We start from the raw sequence: 24958 nt of genomic DNA on the forward strand, positions 1-24958 counted from the left end.
CTGGATCTTCTCTAAACTTGGTGAGATTGTTTCTGCCAAAAATTCCCTGCCATAGATAAAATAAAGGCAATCAGGGCCCTTCAAGTCAATTAAATAGCTTTTACGCCACCACAACTGCATGCATGTCCCCACCTTTATAGTGAGCTAGCAGCAGATGGGGTAGTGCACTCTGGAATGTCCTATTGCAGAGAAATATTGAAGGGAGACAAAGTACTAAAGGAAACAATAGTAAACAATCCCCTAAAAGCACACTGAAGTGGTTACAGAAGGACAGTTATATGATAGCCTAGGTCTCTTGAAACAAGTGTCATGGGTACTAGTAGTTTTAACTCCGTTTACATAGTGACCAAGCTACTGTTTAGAATCTTGGTCAAAGTTGTAATGTGGACAGCCTCTAACAAGCCCCAGAGCAATATAACAATATACAATATGGATTTCATGAGATCTACAATTACCATCAATTTTCCATTATGTTGGCTCTCACCTGTCTCTGTACATAATCAATAGCGCGGGTGGCAGCATCAGGGTTTGTCCCACTGTATGCATCATACACTTTCTTAATGCTGTGATCAACTTCATCCTCCACCTATAAAGCAAACATTAGTGCACTTTCAAACTACAAGTAGTACAACTCTGGGCAGCAGTGTCCTTTTTTCGGCTGTAAATAATTGAGTAAGCCTAGACAACCGCCTGTTAGTTGATCTTAAATTACTGTTTTACAGATTACCGTACTTTGGAGAAATGGTCTCTCTCTTGGAATTCTGATTGGTTTGTATTTTGTACAAATGCTAATGGTTAAGAGCTATAATTAAGAATACTCTGCACAGAAAGTCAGGATGGATAACTACCTTACACAGAATTTGGGGCCTTAAGCTGCTTCAGAACATCTATACAGTATTATAAAATGTAAATTTCTGAAATATTTCTGCACTGAAACATCACTTTCCCCTTTCATTATGGGGTTGAGGCTACATCAACTACAGACTTACGTTTGCAAACAAGCTTCCTTTAGAAGCATGAATTTTGCTACCCTACTCTTTCAAAAATACAAACAAATGAGGAAATAGCCTCCAACCTGTAAGTGAGGTTTGGGCCCAAGGCAAAATGTGAGGAATCTGAAGTTAACTGGATATGGAGCACAAGATAGATCATTGGGCATGTTCTTGAAAAGACCAAGAGTTATAGCATGGTGACAGACAACATGCTCACCACCAGAAATCTTCTGTCCTAGAACACTGAATTAGGATAGTAAAACTTAGAGGGGCAAAGTTCTGGCATCAGTTACAACCGTTTGTTGTTAAAGGAGTAACCAAGGGTAGGATTTGGCTCAGGACATCCAACTGGCATCTCTCTCTTAACTCTGCTCATTTCCTAGCTCCTTCTGCCCTGCACAGCACTGGTGCAGTCACACTGACTGGAGAGTAAGCACGGGTGTTCGGGAGGAAATCCTCAAAGATTAAACCTGTCCAGAAGACAAGTCTGGAACTGTTCAATTGACTGACAGACTGATTAATCCCAGCTACCTCCATACGGAAATTAATCTTTCAAGAGGAAATTTCTGCTCACTTAGTAGACAAAACTAAAGAGATCTGAAATGGGCTGGCTGCTGTCATGGAGGAACGCATGGAGTAGATAAACACATCATTGCTCTAGGTAAAATCTGAGTGTGCAAATTGGACCCAGGCCTCTCATCACTAACAGAAGGATGTAGGAAAGTTTCAAATGCACCAAAGGGTAGTTATGCCTCCTTTGGAAGTCCACAATGCCAGCTTCCCCAAATAAGCTGTCATTGGGCTCAGTCTCACTTGATACTCAATCTTGCCAACTATTGTTCAGTCTTCAGTCTTCCCTTCTGTGGAAATCTGTGACAAGGCAATTCTGATACCATTTTTTAAAAACCTGTTGACTCTCTTGTTCCGAATATAAGATGTACACAGCTCTGGTCTTCGCTGATTAACTCCTCCTGGCAGCAAACAATGAACAGGTGTCTAGGTTGATACTTTCAGATCCTTCAGCAGCCGTTGATAACAAGACTGTATGGCCATTAATGCTGTGCTAGCCACTGGCTGGAAAAGACACTACTAGTCTAGAATGATTTCACTCCTCCCTCACCCCCCGAAGTGGTAGAGGGTTGTTTGGGGCAACTTCTTTTCTACCAGAAATCTAGGCTCTATTTTGTTGCCCTGTTTGTCTAAAGTCATGTGAGACAACAGTGAGAAATATATTTGGTTTCTAGGGTCATAAACAGGCAGCAGACAGGCAGGCCTGTGTCATTTTCATCTGATCTGAATGATGTGGGTTTTGTTTTCCCACTTCTTAGAGGCTGGAATTTGGAAGAGAATGAACTGGCTGAGGCTCAACCCAGACCTGAGCACAGTACTCCATACCTCTGATCTTTAGACTAGAGTGCTGCATTGTACTTTGTTTGGAACTACCCCTAAAAACGACTCTGAAGTTACTGCTGATGTAGAACACAGCTGCTCATTGTTTAGGTAGTTTCAGGAACTGCATAGTGGCACTTTTAATGGCTAGTCAAGGTGTTGATTTCAACCTACAGAGCCCTGTAGGGCCCGACCAAATTCATGGTCCATTCTGGTCAATTTTACAGCCACAAGATTTGAAAATTAGTCAATTTCACATTTTCAGATGTTTACATCTGAAATTTCATGGTGTTGTAACTGCGGTGGTCCTGACCCAAAAGGGGGCTGTGGGAGTGGAGTGGGGTGTTGCAGGAAGTACCCAGTCCATTTGGGCTGCTTACTTTATGACACCTTGAAGAGCAACTAAAAAAAAAAAAGGGAAAAAAACCCCGAGATATTAAGTTGGGTAAGCACTGATATACAACACCCAAATGCAGTGCAACCTATGCTGCACATGGATTCAAAATGCTTTTAAAAACAGAATCGAATACTTGGCAAATAGAGACATGTCAATTATGGCATAACCCTATTTACTGTGTATCAGCTTTTCATCCCACTCTTCAGTGACAGAAGCCTGCTAAACATCATGCTGAATTGTATATAAATTATTCCCACACTACCTTTCAAAAAAAAAAAAAATAGCCCTGTTGTAAAGCCAGAATAAAATTAAATAGCAAGTGAGTTATCAGGTTTTTTAAAAAAAGTCATTAGCCATCTTTCATCCAAGTTTGGAGTACCCCAAAACCTTTTTTTAAGCTACTTACTTCCAGACCTCTGAAGAGGTCTGTTTCAATATAGATTTACTTTTTTTCATCTTTGCTATCATTTAGGCCTGCACCTTTCTTTGATCTTATACAATGTAGAGAATCAAAACATCTTTACAATACCCAACAGAAGTTTTAGAAAATCCCAAACATAAGTATACTGCAGTAAATATGGGAAGTTCCCCCCCCCCCACCCCACCCCAGCAAGTTGGTCACAATCTACAACAAAACATTTATTGGACTTTAGAAGACAGTTTTTATTACCTTTGCTCTGTAGATGTATCCCAGAACTACCACCACCACTTCAGTGATGAAAACCAAGAGGAGGATGATCACAAACTGTTAAATACAAGCCAAAATATTTATATAATATGTAGCTTTACTGACATGCCTTTTGAGAACCTAAACCCTGCCTTTGGGATTTATCAAACTTGCCAGGCAAGTTACTAATTTAGCAAGTAATTTATAGAAATAGTCAACTGAGTGGATCATTCCAAATAATCTATCCACTAGATCTAGTCTGAACTCCTGTATATAACAGGCCACCAACACCACCCAGCACCTGCAGATGAAATCCAACCAAAACTGTACCAAAGCATTACAGCCCACAGGTCACTTATCTATTATGTGACAATTTTTTAAACACATTAGTACCATATACATATATTTTATTTTTTTACTCAAATACATGTTATGTGAATAGATTGCACATAGCGACACCAGAAACTGAAGTACTAATTTAAACACAAGTACAGCTTGGAAAACAGCCCCAATTCCTAATATTACACAACAAGTATTTTGTAGTGTGATTCCATCACCAGTGGCAGCCACATAATTTTAGTTTTAAGTTTCAGCTTTAAGCACAAATGTGTTCTAAAGAGAAATGTTTATAACTGAACACAAATGTACCATCAAGAACATTCACAGTATTAATCTTTTTTGCTTTAAGCAGATCCAATGTACCTCTTCAGAACGATAATGAAGGACTTTATATAAAGTTTCAGTACCAAAAAAGGCTGATTTTAATATGTTCCAACACAAAAAATTAAGAAGTATTTTAGGATAAAATAGGTAAAGAAAAAAAATACTGAGCTTGTAAAACAAGATTACAAGAGTAAATAGCTAAAAAACCTAAACATACTTGAGTGTCCATTTTAACACCGTCAGTAACGCTCTAGTCATTCAAAGGGAACACTGAAAACAAATATACATCAGAACATGCAATAAAGCCTCAAATTCATGTGAAACACAGCAACTTACAGTGGCAAGTCCACAGCGACTTTCACGGATTGTGGCACAGCACCCAATAAGTCCAATAATAAAGAGAAGTGTCCCCACAGCTATTATAACCACTGCTGGAATAAGCGTATAGACATCTTCAAAGAAGTGATCATAGTCATCGTATGTTATGAAGACATAGGCTCCCACATAGCACAGAATGCCTGCTGCTGCCTACAAAACAAAATTAGGGTGATCAAATTCTTCATAAATCCCAACAGTTAATTAAAACAAAAACAAAAAACCAATCTTCTACAAGTGGTTATAATTTCATAATGAATACCTTAGCAAGCATTTCTAATGTCAATTAAACAGCCCTTCTGTAAGACCACAGCTATAAATACTGGTGAAGTATTGGCTATATCTATACTGGTGAAGTATTGGCTATATCTAGACTAGGGAAAGTGGAGGTTAGTGGATAGTTAACGCCAATGTTTTACCTAGTCTAGATATCGGTTAGATTAGGTGAATGGCTGAACCCCAGTCTAACCCCAAACTCATCTGCATCTAGACTAGATGAACACTGCAGTCAGTTCACCTCGACCTAACCTCCATACCCTTAAATAAGGGAAGAAGAGAGGTTGTGTTGTGAACATTGCACTCCTGTGTGCTCCCCTTCCCAAACATGCATCCATGAACTAACCTGATTGTCTAACTGTTGACAGTAAAGGCTTGTCTACACTGGCAAGTTTCTGCGCAGTAAAGCAGTTTTTTTGTGCTCAAACTGCAGATGTGTACACACTGCCAAGCCACTCTGTGTACAGAAACTCCTCAGTTGCAGCGATGCAAAAACCCCCACCTCAACGAGAGTCGTAAGGCTATTTCTGCAGAGGCACCAGCGCTCTATTCCCAGTGCAGACACTTGATTGCTTTCTGTGCTGTAACTGGCCTCCGGAGCAGTCCCATAATGCCTCAAGTGACCACTCTGCTCATTGTTTTGAACCCGGCTGCACTGGAGACATGCGCCCCTCCCCTTTCAATGCATCATTTCTGACAGCCCTTGCATGCTGTGAGATCTGCTTCGGGATACAAAGCAAACCATTAACGTGGAATGCTCGTGCTGTTGAACCGAGGCAGGTGTGTGTGCATGCTGTGCAGAGAGCCCAGGGAGGGAGGCGGGGGCTGATGTTGGGGTTTCCCCCTCCCTTTGCCTCAGGACTGGTTGCTTCCTGCCACTGTTTGAACTTATAAGACAGCCTGCTGACACACTGTTCCCCAAAACAATGTCACAACAATCTCTCCCCCCACCCCCCCATACACTTACAAACTCCCTCAACCCACTTCAGTTGAAAAGCAGCTGGCAATGTAGTAGGATGCTCATGGAACAATGGGATTGGGAAACCTGCATCACACGATGCTGTGCCTGCCCCACGAGGCATTGCAAACCCTTCCCCGAACCCTGCGGCCAGTTGCACAGTGGGATAGCTACCACAATGCACTGCTGTCTTTGCCATTGCAAGAGCTGCTAATGTGGATGCGCTCCAGCATCACAAGGAGCACAGTCTGGACACGTAACAGTGGTTTAATTCCAGCATTTTTATAGAAGTGGTATAACTTGTGGTGCAGAAACTTGCCAGTGTAGACATACCCTAAGGGTTAGTCTATGCTGGCAATGTTAAAGCGCTGAACTAAAAAACAAAAACAAAAAAACCCACAAAACACACCTCCACGAAGGGTGTAGCTCCCAGCGCTGAAACTTCCTATGCTCAGGGGGGTGTTTGTTCCACACACCTGAGCGAGAAAGTTGCAGCGCTGTAAAGTGCCAGTGTAGACAAGCCCTAAGATTCTGTTAAATCCAAACAGCTAACTACCTGCAGATAATCCAGAGAGATTTCTTCCTTCAGATACAGGAACTGTTTTATACTCTAAGATGTATTCCTTTCTTCCATTTTGCTATTTAACTATGGAGGTAGGTATATCATCTATTTCTATTGCTGGGAGTAATGCATGCACATGTAAATATTTTTATCTTTATTTAGTAAGGAAAAAGATTAAATTAAAACCAAGATACATAGGTTTCACAAAAGGTAACAAGCTTTCCATTTTTAAATAGGTAATATCTCCAGTCCAAATAAAATTTTTCACTATGAACAGTACACAAGTCAGACAATTACAGTGTATTATCAGTGTGGTGCATATCTACAGAATACATATGGTAAGATTTCTACTTCAAAGGAAATATTCTCAGAAGAATCATTGTACGAACTAGCCAGTTTCTGCACAAAGAGGAAATCATTACCTATACTGTTGTAACTTACTGGCAGATTACTGAAGATCTTATTGCTCACTCTACTACAACTATAGAGATGCAACTTATTGCAAAATTCAAGTATCAGAGGGGTAGCCGTGTTAGTCTGGATCTGTAAAAGCAGCAGAGAGTCTTGTGGCACCTTATAGACTAACAGACGTTTTGGAGCATGAGCTTTCGTGGGTGTTAGTCTATAAGGTGCCACAAGACTCTCTGCTGTTATTGCAAAATTCTAACTCTAAACTGCTGCATGCACAACATCATTCCGATCCTAAACTCTGACTGCAGTAAGACTTCCACTGACTTAAATGGAATTACACTCAAAAATCGCAGGACTGGGCCCATAAGATAGTACACTGTACACCAGTAGCAGCAAGTACTTCTGCCTCTGTATTCCCTTTTCTCGTTATACAATGAACCCACTGTCCTCTCTTCACATTCCCCAGCCCCATGTCAACATCTAGAACGCTCAAGGTGAATTCTGCACTGAACAGCTTAAATGGGAGAACTATGCTATCTAGAATGGAAGCTGATGCAACTAAAATAATGGATGCTGTGAACTCAGTTATAATAGTGTGTCTGTTCAGAGTCTTCCAACAGGGCACCCTTAAGCCAAGTGAAGTTAATAGTCACTACACTGTCTCCTGGTCTACATTAATATACTGCCATAGATATGGCTATTACTTAACATTCATTTAGTAAGTTACAAGCTTTACCAAAACCTTCAGAGTTCCCTAGGCCAGGAAAGCTAGCTGTACTGAAGGAAATGGACTATCACTTTAGAACACTGAGAACATTTTGGGTTAATTCAAACTGGTTTTACAGAGTCTTTATAGGACTCCGAATATCATTATTTATCTAAACCAGGGGTTCTCAAACTGGGGGTCGGGAACCCTCAAGGGGTCACAAGGTTATTACATGGGGGTCGCAAGCAGTCAACCTCCACCCCCACCCCCGCTTTGAATCCAGCATTTATGATGGTGTTAAATATATAAATTAAAAACACTTTTTTTTAATATGGGGGGGGTCACATTCAGAGACTTGCTATGTGAAAGGGGTCACCAGTACAAAAGTTTGAGAGCCACTTATCTAAACTGAGTTAAAATGGATCAAGACAGTTCATCACAGAGGCTTTGGTGAGCTAGAAACATTGAGCTCACTTTAGGAGTACAGTAAGTCCTCTCTTAAATTCGTCCAGCTTAATGTTGTTTTGTTGCTGATCAATTAAGGAGCACACTCATTTAAAGTTGTGCAATGCTCCACTCTTACGTTGTTTGGCTGCCTCCTTTCTCCACAGCTGGCAGCCTCCCTATGGCCCCCTCCCTCCAGCGCCTCCCACCCACCGGCAGACTGCAGATCAGCGCCTTCCCCCTTCTCCCCCTGCCTCCTGCCCAGGGCAATCAGCTGGCTTGTGGCATTTGGGAGGCAGGGGAGAGGCACGCCAAGTCCTCGCTCCTCCCCCCTCCCTTCTGCCCAGGGCAATCAGCTGGCTTGCTGCGTTCGGGAGGCAGGTTAAGGAGGGGGAGCCTGCGTGCTGAGTCCTCGCTCCTTCCCCCTCCCTCCTGCTTCCAAAACACTGCAAGCCAGCTGATTGCCCTGAGCAGGAGGAGCGAGGACTCGGCGCACCTCCACTCCCTCCCCTGCCTCCTGCCAGCAGCAATCAGCTAGCTTGCGACATTTTGGAGGCAGGAGGGAGGAGCGAGGACTCGGCGCGCCTCCCCCCTCGGTCCCCTACTCAGCAATCACCTGGCTTGTGGCATTAAGGGATGGGGGGGCGGGGAGGAGCCAGGGGGGAGAGAAGAAGTGGGTCAAGGGTAAGGGCTTGGGGGAAGGAGTGGTATGGGCTGGCTGAAGGTTGAACCCCCGCCCCCGGTGCTTGCAGAGTAGGGGAAGCTGCCCTGGAACCTAACCCCCACTCCCATTTACATTAATTCTTATGGGGAAATTAGATTCGCTTAACATCGTTTCACTTAAAGTTACATTTTTCAGGAACATAACTACAACGTTAAGTGAGTTACTGTAGTTCTGATTCAATTGTCTCCAATACTAAAAGGTGTTAATCCAAGTCTTCATTTTCCCCATGGAATACACTATGGTTTGAACTTGAATAAAAGTGATGATATATAGGCGACTGACAATCTGTACATATGCAGTCACATGCAGTGTAGGTCTGGGGGTTTATCCAGTTTGTGTCTCTTCTGATGGGACCCTGGTGCTATGTAGTTTAACTGCAAATGCATATTAATATTTATACCTTAATGCGACTATTTGTATTACTGTAGGGCCTAGGGTGCCCCACTGTGTTAAGAACTGCACAAATGAAGCGAGTCCCTGCCTTGGAGGGCTTACAGTCTAAACACAATGAGTGTGCGGACAGGGGTGGGGAAGGATCTAATATACAAGCAACCTGAATAATGTAAATGACAAACGTGATCGTGCCCGGATTTAAAAAAAACAAAAACCAACACATTTATAAGAAGGGAAGTTGTTAGGAAGATATTAAATGAACAGAAAAGGAAGATGAGACAAGATACTGGAGAGATGTTAAATGATGTAGTAAACATGGTAAGATATGAACAGGGATAAAGTTAAGCCAGTATTTGGATAAGTTTATTTTAAGTCCCAGATCAGTGCCTAAAAATGGCACTGTTCACCTAAGGTATTAGTGACTATATTAGCCTTGATCTGCAAGCATGTCCATTAACAATGAAAGCTACAAATTTTGACTGTGTATAATTTATTTTAGACTTCATGGTGATGTAGGACATAGAAAATGTTGAGGGGAGGAGGGAATAATCTGTAGTTTAACTAGTGTGAAACTTTACTATCAAAGTGAATTGTGTCTCAGCTGAAGTTTCCTCTTGCTGCAAAGTTTTAGAAACTATTTGAGAACTACACTCCTGCTGTCATAAACAGGTCTTATTCTCATGTGGAGAAAATACTAATTTTTGGAAAATTTTTACCATTACAGGTCCTCTTAAATGTACAACATGGGACCCAAACAACTTCTCAGACTTTTCTGAGAACAGGAGCCACAGTAATGGTGAAGTACAAATGTTACCATTAGGTTGAACCGAGTATTTCAATTTTACAGAGCTGATATTTGATAAAAATGAGCTAAGGAACTTCTGGTTCTACACGTGCCTGTTTCCCCTACCAACTTTTGTTTTACAAATCATAAAAATGTAGTGCTGGAAGGGACTACAAGAGGTCATCAAGTCCAATCCTCCGTGCTGAGGCAGGACCAAGTAAACCCTAGACCATCTGTGACAGATATTTGTCCAGTCTGTTCTTAAACACCACCAGTGATGGGGACAGGGCTGGCTCCAGGCACCAGCATTCTAAGCAGGTGCTTGGGGCGTCAATCTGTGTGTTCCCCCCAAGAAGTGTGCCGAATTTCCGCTGCGGATGGCGGGAGCAGTCCATGTGCCGTTAGGGCGGCACACGCATTTCCGCGGCGGAGGCAATTCAGCAGCAGCTTCTATGTTCAGCTGTCCGCGGCGGCACAGCTTCTGTCTTCAGCTGCTGCTGAATCGCCACGGCCGCAGAAATGCACGTGCCGCCCTAACAGCGCACAGACTGCCCCCACCGTCCATGGCAGCAATTTGGTGTGCTGCTTGGGGCGGCGAAAACAGTAGCGCCGTCCCTCGATGGGGAACTCAACCTCCCTTGGAGGCCTACTCCAGAACTTAACTACCCTTATATTTAGAAAGTTTTTCCTGATATCTAACTTAAAATATCCCTTGTTACAGATTAAGGGCTTCTTCTGGGACTACTTTCAAGGGACAGAGAACAATTGATCACTGTCCTCTTTAAAATGACCAATAATATATCTGAAGACCTTTGAAGTATGCTTTAAAAAAAAAAGTTTCCCCCTCCTTGTCGCAGCATGAAAAACAGGCAAAACTGATTTACTATAATTTGTGCATCTGACAGCATTTCACAAACTACATTAATTTATCATAATAGAAGCATTAGGGGTGAAAGATATGGCTGTTGAATCAACAGGTTAAATGCAGAAAATCCAACTATACATTGCATTCAGAGTAACAGTGTGAAAGAATAAACGAAGATGAGAGATTCAGGTGCACTCAGTCTAATCATGGCTCTGCTGGTGGCTCACTGCGTGGCCTTGGGCAAGGTGTTTCACCTCTGCCTCTATAAAAATGGAAGCAATAGGAATCTCAACACCCCTTCCAATTAGTGATCTAATAAGTTCACATTTGCACAACACTGAATACATAAGGTGCTATATAGATACTACAGACTGAAAAATCAGCTAGGGGCAAAACACAAAAATGAGACATTTTAGCAGAGTAATGTTTAATGGCTTATTTCCTTCAAAACCAGTTGCTTGGCACAGGGAAGACAACTAGAAATTTTAGCTAAACTCTAATACGCTGGCATTTTATGTACAGAATGGAACAATGCAGACATGCACATTTGGGATATAAAGTGAAGAACCAAAGGGAAGCCATGGAACAAAGGAATTACATTAAGTGTTGCCTAGCAATGAAACATGTGAATGTGCCAGTGATGTCATCTCCCACTTCAAAGGATTAAGATGCTTGTCAGAAATGTGGTATTTTGCAAGGTGGCAGAGGGAAAAACCATCTGCAGCTGTCACCAGATATGACGAGTGCGCAAAGGAAGACTGAAATCAGCACCATTTGTGAGCCTCTTTGTCCTTCTCTGCTGTGTTTTAAATGGAATTTTAAGTGGCTTCTCTCTTCCCCCACCCAAGAAAACCCAGTTCATAGAAGCGGAGTTGAGACTTAGCATATAGCTACATAGGAATAATTTGGGAAGGAAATTTTTTTGGCTGCAAAGCAGTTGTCAATTCTATAATCTTAGGATCTTTGCAATTTGCTAAGATTCTACAATTTTTACTGTTTGAGATGTACTTTCTAAAATAAAAATTGACATGAATTCCACTAATACTATCAAAATGCTGATCCAGAATAAAACATGCAGTTCTTATCAAAGTAATGTCATAATGAATATTTTGAAGTAAAAACTTTAAATAAAACACTTAAATTACAGCAACTGAAGACTTAACTAAATGTTGCACATGTAAAAACGTTTAAACACTTATATTACCATTCACCAGAATCTTTAAAGTCAATTTACATGTGAAGATGCAGCTTTAGAGTGGAGCAGTGTGCTGATTCACTTCTCACACATTGACTTCCAAATGTCTACCCTTATTCATCAATATCAAGCTCATATTGCTGCTGCTTTGTGTGTTTTTACAACCCGTTTAAGACAGGGTATGTATCAATATAGCAGAGAAAGACCATCCAGCTAGAAGAGATTTATTCAAGCCAAATAAGCTTGCGACCAACATTCTTATAACCTAAATTACCAATGATCAAACAAGATACTAGTTTAAAACTTGTATTCAGAAGACTAAAGTTAGAAGCAGAATTATTCTATGCATTGTCAAATTAAATTTAAGAACAATCTCTTAATGTGCTCAAAATCTGAGGGGAAAAAAAGATGTATTTTTTGATAGGTGAAGAATAAAATCTAAGTTTGCAAACCCAATCTAAGACCTGAAAGTCATCTTTTTCTGGCACTCACATCACCACCATCAGACTCTGTAGTCAGAACTCTTAACAACTCTGCTGTTGTTCGAGTTAGAAAAGAATCTGGCTCGCAGCACTTCAATGGTTCTGCAGTAAAAGTTAGTAAAAGCTTTTTAGTCACTCTAGTCAGATGCTACACAGAATACACTGAAAAAACAGATGGGTTGAGGAAACCGATGCCATTTTAGTGATAGCCACTTTTCTTACTGTAACATCACTTAAATTGACATCAGTTATATGCACTGCATATGATTCACACAGATGTATTTCATAAATAATGCTCTAGAATGTAAAAAGCAATATTACAAATTGAACTGCAGAAAATACGTGCATCAACCTTTCATGAATACCCAAATCAAGGAAAGTCAATGAAACTTGTGTGCTGCAACAATTAGATTTAGAGCTGTTTGGACAAAGTGGATATGGATTAAAACACCCACAATCTAGAGGGGGTTTAGAAAAGGGCAAAGTGACCAGTGCTGCACGGATGGTTATCTTTACTTGTGGTGGCATGTAGGTACATGTAGCTCCACACCACAGTGAAAGGCTCTAGCAACAGGGAGACGGAGTGACACTACATGGTTAAAAGAACAGATGTGGGAGGCACTGCTTGGGCACAAAGACAGCCACGTAAGGTATACATCCTAGGGTTCTGGTGTGTCTATTCTACCCATCTAAACTGTGCCTCATCCTCCACACTGCAAGAATTGCACAGGCTACCTTGTGAATGACTCTGAGGTATTGGGTTACTTGGAAAAGCAAGTAAACCATACTGAGTTCTTTGGATCAGTCATTTTTTCAGGGTCTGATCTGGCTTTGCATGACTGCTAGATGCAAGAGTTAATAAATCCTACAGGGATTAAGATATTCCTTGTTTCTACCTTTTGTACATACTAAGGTGTTGATGCTTATTTGAAAGCTCTTCTGAACAAACTGTTTCAGTGCAAGATCTGACAGCCTAACAATCCTTCATAACCTGTATACTTTGAAAGACTGTTAGACCGGGTGTCAGATCTTACACTCAGTTTGAATAAGCAGAAAGAATTGTTTCTGTATGATAAGAAGGTAGTAACAATCCTCATGATTTTTAGACTGTTTTAAAACTAAAAAAGTAACGTAACACAAGTATACATGCCAAATTAACTTTAACTGTAGCTGCTGTAAACACAGCACTTCAGAACAAAGATCACATTACTTTCGCCACGTAAGCAAAAAGGCCAAGTAAGATTCGTTTGCACTTGGTATTATATACACAAAAATCTCTATTACAAGAGGTAGTGGACCACTGGCCTGAAAGTTTCAAATATACAGTGAGTGTCCTATCACACCCATTCTTTCTGTATGCACTAGATCATGGGGAGTGTGCGTCTGTGTGTGAGCTTTGTAACTTGACCTGATCCTCTATTGTTTCCAGATTCCTTGCACTGCACAAGAACAATGAAGATTCTTCCATGCAGTAAAGTGTTCCTTTGCTGGATAAAATGATATTTCAAACTTCATACACTGTCCAGTGATACCACATTTAGCTTTCCAACGTGTTTTTGCTGCTACTGGCTATAAGCTCCATTTTTTAAAAAAATACTATGAAAACAAATATTGTAGGAACTCTCAGGAGTTGGAAACATTTAAGGCTCTAATCATGCAACAACTTAAAACACATGACTAATGGAGTTCAGTGGGACTACTAGTGGGTTTAAAGTTGAGCATGTGTGCGCATCTTCTCAGGATCAGGGCCCACATTTGTTGCCTGATAGTCTGTCTCAAAATAAAACAAATGAAATAATTCAAATATGCGATATCAGTTTCAAGAGGGTAGCTTTAAAAATTATCAGTTTTTTTTTTAAAAAGTTTAAACATAGTTTAGTATCTATTTTTACACTCATACTCCCAGAAAATACACTCCCTCCTCCCACCAAACCCTGCTGATCCTCACTTTCGCAGTTCCACAGCAGAAATTAAGCCACTTTCACACCAAGAGATGACAAGTGGTCCAGGAGCAAGATTTCAGTTGAATGATTCCCACTGGTAGCCCAGTGGCTCATCTATGCTCACTAAATGACACTTGAGAATTAATTCTGATTCTAACTTCCGAAGAGACATGGAGACAATTCTCCAGCTACCAGCACAGGAGACTTCAAGCCAGCTAGTTTATAAGTTTAGTCACAGCTGAACCTTCTCTTGTTTAGCTCACTTTTCATTAAATCCCTTAATTTATTAGTTTTTCCCCAGACCTTCTTTTCTTAATATTTTCCTTTTAAGGAAAATGTGTAAGACTTCGCACTGTATTCTACATGTCCCAGCTTCTTCTGTGGTATTAGAACTACATCATATGATTTGATACCACTATATAATTTTAACTCCTCTGAGCTGGGTATTCATAAGAGCTGTTCTGCAAAGCCTCTGAATATCACTTTTAGGTGAAAAAAATCACGCAGAGTGGATTTGATTTAAATCACTAGTCAGGAAGACTCGATTTAATCATGGATTTCTATATAAAAGTGCATTCTTGTTGGTTGTTAGAAGCTTAATACATATTCTTCCCAACTCAGAGATAGATGTAGGTTTCATTTTTAGAAGGTACACATGATACATTTTTAAGTGATTTATTTTGAAAACTTTTCAGATTAGTTTTACAGCTATATCAGAAAATGAACAATTGTTTGGTCATTTCATTTACCAAAGGTAATTGAAGCAGATATTTATGAAGTCATTGGGAGATGAATTAGCTCCAATTCATTAATATTTGGAGGATTTTCTTGCCATGCTGGATTAGGAGGAGAACATCACCAGACAGACATTTAAATTGTTTTATTTAACTATTTCTCACCTCTATATATTATTTATTTTAAAACATTTTTGCTGTTAACGAGCATGTTATCTCCAGACACACAAATCCAGTTTGAGAACTGCAAAACTAAGCATCTCTGATGGTATCTTCTAGGCTGAGCACTGAGTCTCATTGGGTAGATAGAAAGATTAATCTAAATAATCTATACAGAAGTCCCTGGAACCCCATAAGATTGGGTCCCTAATCCATGAACTGTTGGAACTCATTTACAAAACTTTTCTTAAACATTACATGAATATATTGTCTCATACTATAGAATTAGAATTTATAATCCCTATTCCATGATTAGATATCTTTGAGCTATAATATAGCTTAACCTATCTAAAGATAGTTTTAATTTTTTCCTCAAAAAGCATTTTATCAAAAAAATCTGATTTAAATAAAAAAATCTGTTTAATTTTTATCCACTCTGTATTCACGCAAAATTAAGCTAAATGACTTTACTTTCTCAATAAAGCTTTTTAACAGCACCACTCATTTGAAACTAAGGCCATGTCTATACTACCCCATATGTCAGCAAAATTTATGTCACTCAGGTGTATGAACCCCCACCCCAAGCAACAAAAGTTTTGCTGGCATAAGCGCTCGTATGCACAGCATTGCCTCGGTGGGGGATGTTCTCCCACAAACGTAGCTACTGCCACTCATTTATCTGAGGTTGATACGTCAATGGGAGAGCTCTCTCCCATCAGCACAGAGCAGCTACACAAGCGATCTCACAGCAGCACAGCTGTATCGGTAGAGCTGTGCCACTGTAAGCTTGCAAGTGTAGACATTGCTCATCATGTAATACTAATAATTTTTAAAAACTACTTTTGCCACTACTACAGCAGAGTTGTCACAGTGAAAGAATAGATGCAGAGATTATTCTACTTCTACAGACATGTGAAGGTACACAACAGCTCAAGAGAAAGGAAAACGGAACAAAGTGCTACTAGAAACTGATCGGGCAGCAAGAAGTTCCCATTTTCCTTAAGATTAGGCTCCTTTCCTCACTGAAAACTGGATTCACATGGTATGCTGGAGACCTCCAAACAAAAATTAGGTAGCATGTTTCAATGTCCTAAATCAGTGATCCCCAACCTTTTCGTCTGGCGAGTGCCAGACGAAGGACCATGGCAGCAGTAGAGCATTTGCCAAATTTCGGCGGCATTTCGGCAGATGCTCGACCGCCGGCCAGGACACGGGTGCATTTAGATGCCCCTGCGGGCGCCATGGCACCCGCGGGCACTGTGTTGGGAACCCCTGTCCTAAATGCTTGCACATTAGAGGATACATGCCCCTTCCTTGTTTTTTTTGCCTTGACCTCATTTGTCATTGATTTACATAAGCCACTTATCTGCCTAAGCTCCCAGTATATCAGGAGTCAATAACATACATCATCTCTTCTCCAGATTTTTACCCCCAGGAAACTTGTTCTCTTTTCCCAATTAGAAATATATTATAAACAGCAAATATTGTTCGATGAAAATGGCTATTCTCAAAATATTTTTCTCTGTATGAACATATCCTTCTATCCTGAAATATTCCCATTTATAGGTAGCCTTAAGTATCTTATCCATTTCCTGACCTACTCAGATAACCTATGATGAGGCATTTAAGGATTACCTGGATAGATGCAAAGGAAATAAATATTTATTTAAATGAAAGAGGCTATTGGTTGCTCAGGAGTACCGGATGTTGACAGAGGGCACTGCATCGGGCAGCGTTCAAATATTTGCCTGTATTCTCCACATTCACATTTGGGGTCATTCCTCAGCTTCCCTGTGGTCATACTGTCACCAATCTTTGCATACCAACTCTCACTCTATTTAGAATACACCAATGTTTTGGTTTGAGGTCAATGGCTGGAGGGAGTTGGTCTGAAGGAACCAGATTCTCCAAAGTCAGCAGCATTTCCTGCAATTTTATTACTGTGTAGCCTTCCCCAGTGGTATTTTGGGGTACAGGCAAAGCTGTTTCTGGACTTCAGCCTACTGAGTAAAGAAAAGCATCCATGCAGTATAGCAACAGTCCTTAAAACTACAACTTGGCATGTTCCCCTATTGTGTCCTTAGTTCCAGAATCTATCCCATTCATTAGGTCATGATTATGAGTGTACCATTTACTAAATCCTATCTATTTATTCCACTGTAGTTATGTTTAAAATTCTCTGGAAATATTTACTAGTGATTTCCTATTGTTTCTTTTAAAGTTTGGTGGATGCTGTCTAACTTCAGATGTTCATTTATCTGTACTAGCAAAAGCTGAATTCCTTCACAGCGTATCTTCATACAAGATTTAGATATTGCTAATCTAGCTTTTTAAAAAGAACGTGCAGTCCTCTGGTTGCACAAGACAATCTTGTGCCATATCAGTGAGATACAGCTTTATAATGTAAGGCTTTCTTCCTTCATTATTCATGTTTGTGCCAAGATTAATCTCTGGCAAGGTAACATTAATAATTGGTAGAGCAGTTCAATATCTACTTATCGGGGGCTTACCCTTCTGAGAGGATCAAGTTGTAACTGATATTTCCTGTTAATGTTCCCTTTAATTTTTTAAGAATGCCTAATATAAATTATGTAAAATATAAATGTTATAATTGGCAGCTAAAATATACCATTTCATATCAAGACAAAGTAATCGTGCTGGTTTGTTTCAATACTCTAGCTTTAACTTAATGCAGTGGTTCTCAAACTTCTATACTGGTGACCCCTTTCACACAGCAAGCCTCTGAGTGTGACCCCTCTCCCTTATTAAAAACACTTTTTAATATATTTAACACCATTATAAATGCTGGAGGCAAAGCAGGGTTTGGGGTAGAGGCTGACAGCTCGCGACCCCCCCCCGTAATAACTTCATGACCCCCTGAGGGGTCCTGACCCCCAGTTTGAGGACCCCTGACTTAATGCATTTGTCCACAGTATACCAATTCAAAAGCCACTTCTGAATTCTTGTTCTCCATGCTATGAAGCTCAGGCATATCATGAAAGTTCTGAGCTAGAGGCCTGGAAAGGAGCATGAAGGCCAGTGATAATGATACTGCTGTCATACAGCCAGCTTGATGTACAAATACCGGTGTCAGTGCATACCAGTTCACCTATCCCCAATTGCTAAAACTTGCCTCAGTGGCAATCTTCTATGAAAAAATAAGGGAATAGAGGTTTAGAGGTATCACCAGGATAAAATGAATGAAGAACCCTAATAATGGGGGAGGGAGGACTGCAGGCTTCCAGGAGAGACTGAACCATTTTTGTTGATAACATTTCATAGAATACCTAATAACAGCACAGTAAAGTTCTTACAATGCATACTAGGAAACGGTAAGAAAGTAACAGAAGTGTCTAGAAGCTTAATGGGGAGGAGGAACAGGCATAGCCACTGGTGAGTGGAGACAAAGGCAGCCTTGTGGGTGAAATTAAGTTACTGGATGAAGAACTAGAAGAGGCTGGAGCAGTTACCTGTTAGCAGGCTTGATATGTTAGATTCTAGGAAAACGTGAAAGATGCAGGGGATTTGATAACATAGGGCATCATGAAAATGAATAGCCCATCTTATTTTTCAGTCTTCATTGTTAGTGTTCAGTAGGTGACTCTCTTATTCTACTATAAGTAACAAATGCTGATCTGTTCTTAGAAATGCTAGCATAACTGACGTAAGTGGTAGAAACAAGAAATGAAATAAACTGAAACAGTAAAAATAATACTAAAATAAACCTTGTCAAGAGTTATAGCAAGATAAAAAAGATTCATGCTCATCTCAAGTAGTACATGATCTGTTTTTTCAAGATTAAATGAAACTGTCTAATTAAATGGAAGAACAAAACATGGACAGTTTGGGGATACTGAAAATAAGACAGGTTTCAGAGTAGTAGCCGTGTTAGTCTGTATCCGCAAAAAAAACAGGAGTACTTGTGGCACCTTAGAGATTAACAAATTTATTGTAGCATAAGCTTTCGTGGGCTACAGATCACTTCACTGGATGCATGTAGTGGAATGTTTTTAACTCAAGAGTTAACACATAATAGAAGTTCAAATTCTTCCTCAACTACCATATGTCTGTTGATTGATGGATAGAAAGGAAAATTTATGACCCAGTCTCCCTGGTGAAAGTTGGTAGACACAATCCTCCTGAGAGTTCTACACCGACACCCAACAGCAGTTTGTTGTATCTGTATTGAGAATGGACCACGAGGAAAACTGTGATCTAACAATATTTTACATAAGAGACTCAGAGATGGACTAAATTTATAAAAGCAATCACAGGAGATTTTAGAGCTATTTGACAGATTACAGGCTGTAATCTACTGCCAAAGTTTTAGTGGAAGTCTGGAGGATCTAATTAACAGAACTGGAACTACAAAAAGATGAAAAATCAAAGATGGCTGAGATAATATGGAACATATTACTTAACCAACAAAGCTGACCCCAAATATTAATGCCATATGTTGAGACCAGAGCAGGAAGCAACAAGTAATATGTAGATGATGGAACAAAAGCTGAATTTTTTCCTTCTCTTCTAGCATTTAAAATTGAAGATCCAGATTTTTAATCCCAGAATTGATGTTTGCAAAGGAAGGTCTTCTACAGTTTCCCATTTTGATGCCACAAATTGTGAAAACAAAATCACAATAATACAAGCCAGCTGAACTCAGAATTCTGTCATACCTACCCTCTTCTCCAGGTAGCTCAGCATCAATTGATCATAATAGCAGAACTGCCCTGAATGCACTCCCAACCAAAAAAATATTTCCAACGTTTGGGAGCTCAAACCCATTAAAAAAAAATTATGATTAGACATTTTCATATGGTACTAGAAACTATTTCACAATGTTTAAATGATTCATGCTCAAGTTTTTAACAAACCAAGGTAATAGCATTATTGTAAATCAGTAACCTCATAACATTACATAGAACCATTCCCATGACAGTTGTCAGCTGTCCAACCACTGTTTAACTTGAACAGTCACTACACAAATGAGTCACGGTACAATTATATACTTGGAGGCAGTAAGTGCAAAAAAATTCTCTCTCAAGTTCATAACATAGGAAGACATTATCACTAAACCTACGATAAGCAGTCATATGATTGAACAGAAATGAGTTTGTGGTCATCTATAGCTAATCCAATTGATATAATTAACCAAGAACAATCTATTTTAAACTCTCTAAAAATACACCAGTTACAAAACAATTACATGGCTAGTTACAACCATGTATAACCAATTTCACAGGATGAATATTTAGTTCAAGGTACAGTATATTTAGCATAATACAGAACACAAACCTACCTTTAAAAGCCACACCCAACAATGCACTGTGCTCCAAATGAAGAGTGATATTATAGAGGCTATTGGGGCTAAATGGCACATGCATCACTAATTTAAAAATCAAACAAATCTCAGAGTAAGCAAATCCAGTCAGGAAATGGTGGGACAGGAGGCAGCACATATATACAGATTTTGCAGTACCACCATGGGTCACTAAAAATATATAATTAGTGAGAAATTTCTTCTTGAAAATTTAAGAGCAAAACACACACCATGGAACATGGGGATATTAGATTTAGTACCAACCCCATTTTGAAGAGTGAAACTATTTATATCAACATTATTTCTGTTCTAATATTCTATTACCCACGATCCTGTCCCCTTCCAAAGCCTGAGATTTTTGAACAGCTGGGACAACAATCTTGCATTACTGTAATCCCAGTTCCAATCCATCAATTTGGAAAGGGTGCACTTTAAACACACCACCATATCATTTGTAAATCGCATTTCTTTTACTTAAGCTACATTGTACTGATATAGCCAAAATTACACTGGGTTTTATGTTAACAATATAGCCCATCTGCCTACATTTAAAAATATGGCTTACAAAGATCTACTGTTCTATTAACCCAGAAAAGCTTTTGTCTTCCTGTCTGCACGGTTTTTAGTTACGGCAGAGTTAACATTCAGGGGAAGGGTAAAGTACTGCAATTATTGCAAGAAATTTAAGAAGTCTATGATTAGTTCTATTGAGACTATAATGCAAGGGCACATCACTATTTTGTTTATCACATTAAAAGGGTTCTAAAGAACTGTGTGCGCTCACCTCCCCCCCAGCCATACATTATTTGGTATATAGTTCATAGCTAGATGGCCACACAGAGAACTGAGAAAAGTGAATGAATTCAGTATAGAGATCTAATTAACCAAGAACTTCATAACCAGGCTCAGGTCGAGCACAGTTATTTAGAAACCTCTTAGGGTACATCTAAGGTCCCTATCGCCCTGCAGCCTACCTATCACTTAACTTGTATTTACTGAATCTTTGTGGCCCAAAACTGGAAAGGCATCTGGTAATTGACATAACTTATTTAAAAAGCAGAAGATGAGAGTGTTTTCAGCCTGTCCCCTCTGTGGGGAGATCTGGGGGTTTATCTGCTGGAAGGAGATGTGAGTAGTGACACAGCCCGGTCACTCACCAGCATGAATAACCCTCCAGGCACAGCCCCGTTGGGGCTCCCAAGCCCGCGTCCGACTAGACACCCCAGCTCAGGGCGGCGGCAGCCCCCCGCCTAGCTACACGATGCCCCGGCCCCAGCGCCAGATCCCCGTCTCCTGCCCACCCGGGGGAAGGCTCTCCCCGGCCCGGAGCTGAGCACCACTCCCGCAGATCCGAGGAGCGGGGTCTGGGACTGACGGGAGCGAGTCAAGAGCCCCTCGGCCTCCCAGCCCCGCTGCAGGCACCGAGCCCCTCGCCGAGAGAGAGCGCGTCAGCCGGGCCCGCTGCCCCCAGGGACCCCCCGGCTCACCCAGAAGATGAGGTTGAGGAAGACCAGGACGGTTTTGGAGGAGGTGATGCCGCACTGCCCCATGGCTCCGGCTCCGGTGCCCATCCGCGGCTGCCTCTCTCCGCTCCGCTCCGCTGCCGCCAGCTGGCCGCCTGCCTCACGTGACCCGGGAAGGGACAAGCAAGGAGCCTAAGATGGCGGCTGCCTTTGTCACATGGTGGGGGAGGTACCTAAGATGGCGCCCCCTTCTGCTCTTAAGGGAGCCGCAGCCCTGTGGCGAGGGGACAAGGTATGTATGTAAGTAAGGGATGAAAGACCTTGTCAGTCAAACACCCACCCACCCTTATCGTACGCCCATGCCCCATGCACACGGCGGGGGGCCTGGCCTGTGACATGACGCCCATGAAAGGCCCTGAGTCGGGGTGCCCAGGAATGGCCGGGGGGATGTGATGTGACACAAAGGAGCAGTCAGGGTGGGCGAGGACAGGGCAGCTGGTTGAGCGCAGCTCTGCACTGGGTGCCTGCCCGGGAGCAGCAGGCAGGACATGGGACTCTGTATCACCAACTCAGTCTGGTCTCTAAAATCACGAGGTTAGCTTCAAAATCATGAGATTTAAAAAATAATGACGTTTGGATTCTTTTATTTGGCTTCTTGGTGCTGCGCCTTTAGGACACACCCTAGTCATGGTTTAAAGCTTTTCTCCACACTCAGGAGGAGTAGAAAATGCCTTTGGTTAAAGTGAAGTTTTTCCCATAATCCCCTGACTCCAGGAGAGGAGGCTTTAAGGAAAACTCTAAGTATTGTGGGAACTGGCAGCATGGGAGAAGCTCAAGGTGGTACTGAGGTTAAGCCATGGGAGTGGGATTCAGGAGCTCGGTAGAGAGAGGGTGGACCAGTTGTTATGGTGTTAGCCTGGCATGTGCAGCATTGCCAATCACAGATGTTCAAAAATGTCAGCTCTTCTGAGATTCATGAGATTGGCTTGAAACTCGTGAGATTTTTTAAAATATTTTTTTTGGTCAGGGGGGAGGTGTTAATTTGTCCTCTAGTGTTGGAACCTGTAGGATTCGCATTAACCTAGCTTTTTTCTGCAACCAAGAGGGCAAGAAAGGAAAGATTCTTAAGTACCCTGAGGCTTTAAGAAAAACATCAAATAGTGCAAGTCACATTGCACTTTTATAATTACTTTAACCTGAGCAGCCCAAATTACTTTACACACATTAATTAACCTTCACCACCTCACTGGGAGATTGGTGTTAATTATTATATGGTACCCATTTTATAAACTGGTATTGTTGTAGCTCTGCTGAGTGATATTTGGGGGTTTATGGGTGAAATAAATTATGTGAAACCTGGGTATTTTCTTTGTGCAATTTGTTTATTTACACTACAGACATCAGTCCTTAACTGGGATGGTCACTAATGGTAGGCAAACCCCTCTTTTAGAAAACTCAGCCCAACACCCTGGCCCAAGTTATCAGTAAACTGCTTTGGATCAAGAATCTTTAGATCAGGGGTTCTCAAACTTCTGACAACAAAAATTACTACATGACCCCAAGATGGGGGGACCAAAGCCTGAGCCTGCCCGAACCCAGCCTCCCTGGGATCTAGTGTTGGCTCCACAAAGGTAATTAGGTGCCTAAATCCCAATTCACACAGCATGGGAAGATAAGCATTCGGCTGCCTAAAGTCATTTGCGGGCCCACATCTGCTAGGAGTGCTCAGAGGCCACCTACTGGATCAAGCACCTCAGGCAAGCTCACACAAACAGGTGTGGGGAGAAGGAGGAGGAGCTCTCTCCTTTTCCCCATTGCACTGCCCTGGGGCTGGAGAAGCTCACTCTCTCCTCACTGCAGCCCTGGGGCCAGAGGAGCTCTGTGACACTGCCACAGCCAGGTACTTGTGAATACATTTATTCAGATGGCTCCACAGTGCATGGATTTTCATTGAAATGGTGCGTGTACTGTTATTTATTTCCTTGCATATGATGTATGTGCATGTGTTGATATGGTATAACGCACCCCTCCAAAAGTGGTCAAATATAAATTCCAGCGCACGCCCCTGAGGAGAAGGTATTTGAACAGTGATCTACAACTGCTCACACGTGCTTTTACCGCTAGGATATGGAATGTGCTGATGTACGGTGGCTCCCTCAATCTCTTCTGTTGAAGTTGTTCCACTTTAATTAAATAAGTATTAATTAGGCCAGTAAAAAAAGTTAGAATGGCTGTATAGCCTATTGGTTAGGGCACATACTTGAGAGATGTCAGATCCCTATTCAAATCCCTTCCCATCAGGCAGGGAGGACTTGAACCAGTGGTCTTCTACATGTTGGGTGAGAATGCTAACCGTGAGGCTAAAGCGTCATCATCGAGAGGCGTCCCCGCCAAAATGCCGCTGCGGTATTTCGGCGGGTGCTTTCCTGGGGGCCAGGACGCGGGCGCATTAAGATACCCCCGTGGGCGCCATGGTGCCTGCGGGCACTGCGTTGGGGACCCCTGATTTAGACTGTAAACTCTTTAACTCAGGGACCATTGCTTACTAGGGGTATGCCTAGCAGAGTGGTTCCCCATAGTGGCTATTATGATTATAATAAATAATAATAATAATACAGTACTGCTCTGCCACTTGGAGGTTTGGGTTCCTATTTTCATACCTTCCAGACTAGCAGAGGTTGGGTGGGGCTGAAATGCTATAACTGGACCTTGGCATAGGAGAATACAGCCCCTCACATCAATTATGATGCCTCTCTCTGATTAAGGGGCCATTGTGAGGCTTTGAAGAGAGTTGCTGCAGTTCTCCGCATGTGAAATAGGGTGACCAGATAGCAAGGGTGAAAAATTAGGACGGGGTTGGGGGTAATTGGCACCTATATAAGACAAAGCCCCAAATATCAGGACTGTCCCTACAGTGTCTGGTCACCCTAATGTGAAAGGATGATGACCATGACATGGGGCTTCCAGGATAAACCTGTAAAAGTGTGTGGGTAGTAAATTAGAAGGAGCTGTTGTCTCTAACAGGGATCTGGATTATCATCTAAGGAAAAAATGAT

The 24958-nt window shown here is 41.4% G+C and overlaps 1 protein-coding gene across 1 annotated transcript in view; it reads right to left on the reverse strand.

Annotated features, from left to right (window-relative positions):
* TSPAN3 (tetraspanin 3) overlaps positions 1 to 22086 on the reverse strand; it is a 37160-nt gene extending 15074 nt beyond the window's left edge. The window contains exons 1-4 of the mRNA XM_044980558.1: positions 21927 to 22086; positions 4445 to 4636; positions 3449 to 3523; positions 485 to 586 (exon numbers count right to left, since the gene is read on the reverse strand). Of these exons, the coding sequence (XP_044836493.1) occupies positions 485 to 586; positions 3449 to 3523; positions 4445 to 4636; positions 21927 to 22010 (453 nt within the window). The 5' untranslated portion in view covers positions 22011 to 22086. The remainder of the gene's footprint in view (positions 1 to 484; positions 587 to 3448; positions 3524 to 4444; positions 4637 to 21926) is intronic.
* Positions 22087 to 24958: the final 2872 nt, after the last annotated feature.

This window comes from Mauremys mutica, chromosome 11 (genome assembly GCF_020497125.1).
Source record: "Mauremys mutica isolate MM-2020 ecotype Southern chromosome 11, ASM2049712v1, whole genome shotgun sequence".
Lineage (NCBI taxonomy): Eukaryota > Metazoa > Chordata > Testudines > Geoemydidae > Mauremys > Mauremys mutica.